Source organism: Gossypium arboreum, chromosome 6, assembly GCF_025698485.1.
Source record: "Gossypium arboreum isolate Shixiya-1 chromosome 6, ASM2569848v2, whole genome shotgun sequence".
Classification (NCBI taxonomy): domain Eukaryota; kingdom Viridiplantae; phylum Streptophyta; class Magnoliopsida; order Malvales; family Malvaceae; genus Gossypium; species Gossypium arboreum.
The window spans coordinates 124,369,825-124,375,157 of NC_069075.1; the positions used below are offsets into that span (position 1 = coordinate 124,369,825).

Consider the following 5,333-nt stretch of genomic DNA (forward strand, 5'->3'; position numbering starts at 1 on the left):
TTGAACTTATTGGGAAGTAGTTTGAGATATGTGAACATGAGCAGCTAGCTCATTCAAGGGAAAGCTGTCACAAACATGCTTTGAGCTGTTTCGATATAGTAACAAGTGAAACAAAAGGTTAGGCATGTCTGATGATGATGATGTGAAGCATATGATGCAAAAAAGTTGGAAGACAGTAATGCCAAAGCTTGCAAAGAGCTGGCCAAATGGTGAAATTAGTTAGCTCCCTGATTTGATCTTTTGAATTGAAAATTCTCCAAAACACCTGCTTTACTTCAACTGTGTCTGCATTCACAGTGCAGTGCAGGAGAATCAGATGACAAAATATATAGTCATAATGACCCCATGATTAATTATTGTTAACCCTACAATTATGCCAAATTACACAGTCCTAACCCTTGCCATACAGCAATTACAGTTGATACCATGAAAGTGAACAAGACATCAGACACTGTATAATGAAGAAAACCCTATACATATGATAGCCTTCCACGTCAACATCTAGAATGAAATACTGCAGCCTCGCAATCTGAATGTGAATACTGCTCTGAAAGATTGTTTTAATTCGTGAAGCATTAGGATACATGTGTTTGGATTACATCCGGTGAGATGGAACATCACACCGAAAACACCGCAAAAGATAAAACAATAGCAGCGTTTATGGCAAACAAAAGTAAACAGTAGCGGTATTTTTTCATAAATACCGCTAAAAGTAAAACAATAGCAACCTTTATGAGAAAAATTTTTAAGAACCTAACCGTTTTTGCTAGGCTTAGTTTTATCCCCAAATTCCTTAACATTTTCCCCTAAAATTTTTCCCAAATCTCTTTTTTTTTTTCCCTAGAATTTCTGGTAATTTTCTCTTCCTCCTCTTCGATTGAGCAATAAAATTTTCCCCAAATCCCTTATTTTTTTCCCCTAGCCTCTTACGTTGATTTATATATTAGGGTTTCTTATTTGGGAACCTCGTTGATATTTCCTAAGGTTTTGATGTTGCGATTGCTGTCAATGCTTAACATTTTTGTGCATTGTTGCTTCATTGAAGCTTTAAATTTCTGATAAGTTGAACACTTTAGCGTTTCTAGGTTCTGCCATTTTGTCACCTATGTCGCATGCTTGTAACTTACTTAGCGTTTGATGCCTGGCCGCATAGATGGTATATATGATCGGTTTGTGGATACCCTTGCTATTCATGGATTTTTCTTTCTGTGCAAGGTTTCAGTTTTTCTTTTCCTATTCTGTTCTATTCACGGCCTTTTCCCCAGTACCTTTGTTTTAATGTTTCATCACTAACAGTTCTTTTTAACTAAGCAGGAATCGGGTACCAGAAATGAGGTATTAATTGGACAGCGGATCAAAGCATGGTCTGCCTTTGATAGCTGGTAAGTCAAAGGAAAAGATCTTTCTGCAAGTTTTGCAATATATGCCGGTTTTAGTTTCATTTTATTTTATCTTTATTTTTCAGTTTCTATTCAGGCACCGTGGATGACTTTAACCCAGAAAAAACAACACTCACAAGGTAACTGCTTGCACATATTGTTAGTCAATGGAGTATTTGTTCTGTAATATAAATTTTAGATGCTGCTTGGGAACTATGTGAGAAATTCAGTTTAACTGGAGTTGTTGATTTTATTTATTTGGTTGTCTCTAATGTGTTCAAGAAGTAATAAGGTTTTATTGATTTTGAATTGAATATTCATTCTCATATTTTCTTTTTTCAGTTTTTTTATATTTTCTTTCTGAAAGAGTTTGTTTTACTATTGTTGACTTTCTTAATTAGCTATAAAATGTGATATAAGTGCATTAACGAACTTCCACACCACACACAGAAAGAAAAAAGAAAGAAACTCAAATGAAAGAGTGACATACTCTGCTTGGCTAAGGGTAAAACAATCCAACTCTTTTGATTAAATTTGTTTCCATGCAATTGACAGATTACATGTGATAGTGGGGAAGTTGAAATATTATGCTTGGACAGTGAGAGCTGGGAGACAATAAGTAACTGTTCTTTGATGGATAGGGTAAGTGTGAAAGCTACAGTCTTTCTTTTGAGCTTTGAACTGTTGACTTAACCATACGTTTGTATTTTGAAGATCTAAAGGAATTGGATTGTGTCCGGTCCCATAAGCCAGTCTAGTTAGAATTAGATTTGCTCTTGCCTCGGCCTAGAGAACTCAAATTAGTTCTAAATTCTATTATTCTGACTCTATTAATTGACGGCAAATTAGCCAAGTTGGGTGGAGGGCTGGATGTTGCAGTAGAACCTGGATATGGTGGCTGCCTTAAATGGCTGATTACCAGCAAACCAAGAAGTTATTGGCAAAATAATCCTGTATCCCTGAAAATTAGAAACAGCAACAAAAATAAAGAATATTAACAAAATATGACAACTTTATTGCTGTCGAACCCTACATGATTTTTCATCCAAGCATATGATTTTTGCAGCATGACTTTCTGATCCTTCATTGTTTGTCTTTCTCTGTGACTTTATCCTAGTAATCTTGTTCTGTCCATTTTTTGCATGAAAGGAGGTTCAACCATCAGATGAGCAAAACACCTTGCATTCACGGCAATGGTGAGTTGATCTGTAAAACAAATCGACTATAATGACATGCATCTTGCTTTTTCCACCTGCATGAAATTAGTATTGGACATATTGCTTATATCATTTCCTTTTGTTAAGTTTATATACTTCATCATGCAAATCAATCTAGTTATTTGGTACTCCAACTGTTACTGTTGTTTAGCAATGCCTCAACTTTGTTACTTTTCTCCTTTCGTTAAACTTTGTTTTTGGTACGAGATAGAAAATATAGTCTTTAGATTTTAGGTAAATATAGTTTTTAGTATTTGAATTTGATTTTAATTTCAAATTAGTACTTATGTTTTTTCTTTTTTCCATATTGGTACTTGAATTTGACTTCCATTACAAATTAAAACTTATGGATTTTATTCCTCATTGCTGTTTTCTGCTTTCCTTTTGTTGCATTCTGGTCTCAATAGTGTCAAAGACACAGTTGATAAGTTAAGAAGTGATGCCAGGCAAGAGTCTAAGACAAAATTAAATATGGAGGATAGCAAGGTTCCTTGCAGAGGTAATATATCTGTTGCATTTCTTATCTATTTTCCTTTCTTTTTATCCTTTGTAACTCTTGCCTGTTCTTTACATGTTTCGGTCATTAAAGGGCTTTTGTGATGTTTTAAATTTATAGAAACGTTATTTAATTTCTATAGATTTTAATTTTAATATGTAGTGGTCGGTGGTGGAGTGGGTGAAAGTGTGTGGTCTATGTTTGTTTTAATTAAAGTAATATAGAATATTAAATAATAATAATAAAAAGATGGAAAAAAGAGGAAGATGGTCATCATCTTCTTTCTTTCAACCGTATCACCAAAAGAAAAAGGAGAGACAATTTGCATGTTGAAGGAAACTAAGGATTTAGCTTCTTTAAGAGTTGTATCCTCAAGCTCGGTAATTTTTTTTCTAAGCTCTCCTCTCTCTTTAACTTTGCTGTAAAGAAAAATGATGATGGATTGTGGGTGGTAGGCGTAACTGTGGGTTGTAGAGAAGAAAAGCTCTTTGATTAGTTGTAAAATTTTTCTTTGATGTTAGTAGAATTTGGTTATTTTTTATTATATTATGGTTGACTATGTTTAGCTAACAAGTAGGCAAAAAGTCTAAGCAGCCAGGGGAATGCCAGAATTGTGTAGATAGATTTGATCTTGGGGAATTTTCTTGTGAGTTTTTAAACTCGTTTTGTTGTTTTTATGCTAAATAAAAAAATTATTAATTTAGCATTGATGTTTCGGTTTCGATTTCATGGTTGAAGTTAGATTCGTTTATTGTAAGGCTACATGCTGCTCGGAAATATTGTAAAAATTAATGCTGTCCAATTTTGTGCCCCTTTTTATGCTGTCCAAAATTTGAACAAATTAATGGTTCTATTTTCATGCCAATTGGGGGCTGTAAAGACAGTCCCATTTGTTGCATTATGCTGTCCAGTTTTAGGACCAATTAATTGAGTTATTACAGGATTAAAAAGCATGGATTTTTGATATGATGAGCTAATAAATTTTAATACTATTGAGTGTGTTCTTGTGGGATACAAATGCCCTGCATGTTTGCTGTCTTGTGCTGTCCAAAATAGGACAAATTGAATGTGTTTGTGAGTGAGTTTTTCAAAGGAAACTTTGTAAATTCTCATGTTAAATTTACATGTTAAATTCTGATGTTTGCATGCAGTAAGTTATGGTTATAGGGGTTGATAAATCGAGTTTAGTTGCTAATGTTATTCTTACTAAGTTTCGGTTGTTAGTAGTGAAGTAAAAATTTGACAATTAAATGCTTAAATGACTGCTGGAAACTGCAGCTTCAAAACTCATTGTTTCAGCATGTAAATGCTGATTTGAATGTGTTGTAATATGTGGAGGACTTGGTCTGCTGCATGTTTGAAATAAAAGAAAACAATAGTTGTTAAATATTAGTTTTTGTTGCTGATTGAATGAGTTAAATTCATTGTTCAAAGGGCTGTAAATTGTTGTTAATTAAGCTTCTCAGACGGGTCTAATAAAACAGTCTGAATGTGATGCTATTAAGCTGATTTGATGTTTTGTAATGTTGAAGATTTGTTGATGTCCAAAGTATAAGTTAAAGCTATATAAAACTGAACCTTTGTAATCCGAATTGAATGATGGAAATTCAGTATATTTTTTCTTTTGTTTTAAATTCAGTATATTTCTTTTGTTTCTTTTGTAATCCAAAGTATAAGTTAAAGCTATATAAAATTGAATGCTGGAAATTCAATGTCCTTTTTCTTTTATGCAAGGTTTGCCAGAATTTTTGGGTAACACTAATATTGGATTAAAGAGAATGGGAGAGCTTGATCCAAAGGCTTTTCATGACACTTGTAAGTCGCGATTTCCTCCTGATGAAGCGGAAATTCAGGCCACTACTCTATGCTTATCATGGCAGGAGAATCTGAAGAATCTAGATTGGCATCCAATTTTCAGAAGAAACTAACAAATCTAAAGCTGGAATGGGGTGAAGAGATTTATAATGCAGTGGTAACAGCTTTGAAAGAACTCTTTTGTAATAACTTATTGTAGTATGCTTATAGTTGAAGTTTCTTATACTGAACATCATGTTGTTTATTCGGCAGAAGTTTCAAAGATTTTAGTTTTAGAAGAAAGTATATACTAAGATTTTAGTTTTAGAAGAAAGTATGTACTGTAGTCATTAGCTTGGGTTTTCAAAGATGATTATGTTAACATTTTGATCAAACATTATAAACAGTTCTCTAGTTAATGTTTTTGAACTCAAAAACAATTTAAAA

At 33.2% G+C, this 5,333-nt stretch overlaps 1 protein-coding gene across 7 annotated transcripts; it reads left to right on the plus strand.

Moving 5' to 3' along the window:
• The first annotated feature begins 367 nt into the window (after positions 1 to 367).
• LOC108480585 (factor of DNA methylation 1-like) lies at positions 368 to 5,333 on the plus strand. Of its 7 annotated transcripts, none has more exons than XR_008284034.1 (8): positions 368 to 852; positions 1,154 to 1,215; positions 1,315 to 1,382; positions 1,466 to 1,519; positions 1,935 to 2,021; positions 2,529 to 2,575; positions 3,004 to 3,095; positions 4,836 to 5,333. XR_008284034.1 is itself a non-coding variant. In XM_053029464.1 (8 exons), exons 5-8 carry the CDS (start codon positions 2,013 to 2,015, stop codon positions 5,018 to 5,020), a joined length of 342 nt encoding a protein of 113 aa, XP_052885424.1. In that variant the 5' UTR covers positions 699 to 852; positions 1,154 to 1,215; positions 1,315 to 1,382; positions 1,466 to 1,519; positions 1,935 to 2,012; the 3' UTR covers positions 5,021 to 5,333. The 7 variants fall into 7 exon arrangements, 4 of the variants coding, with proteins under 4 accessions (XP_017639132.1, XP_052885425.1, XP_052885424.1 ...); XR_008284035.1 differs by having other exon boundaries at positions 370 to 852; positions 1,086 to 1,215; positions 4,827 to 5,333; XM_053029464.1 differs by having other exon boundaries at positions 699 to 852; positions 4,827 to 5,333.

What these genes read in the sequence shown, in the direction of transcription:
- LOC108480585 (XM_017783643.2), top strand. An exon ending in ACCTTGCATTCACGGCAATG is followed by an intron (nt 2,576 to 3,003) that starts GTGAGTTGATCT and finishes TGGTCTCAATAG; the next exon opens with TGTCAAAGACACAGTTGATA. An exon ending in TAGCAAGGTTCCTTGCAGAG is followed by an intron (nt 3,096 to 4,826) that starts GTAATATATCTG and finishes CTTTTATGCAAG; the next exon opens with GTTTGCCAGAATTTTTGGGT.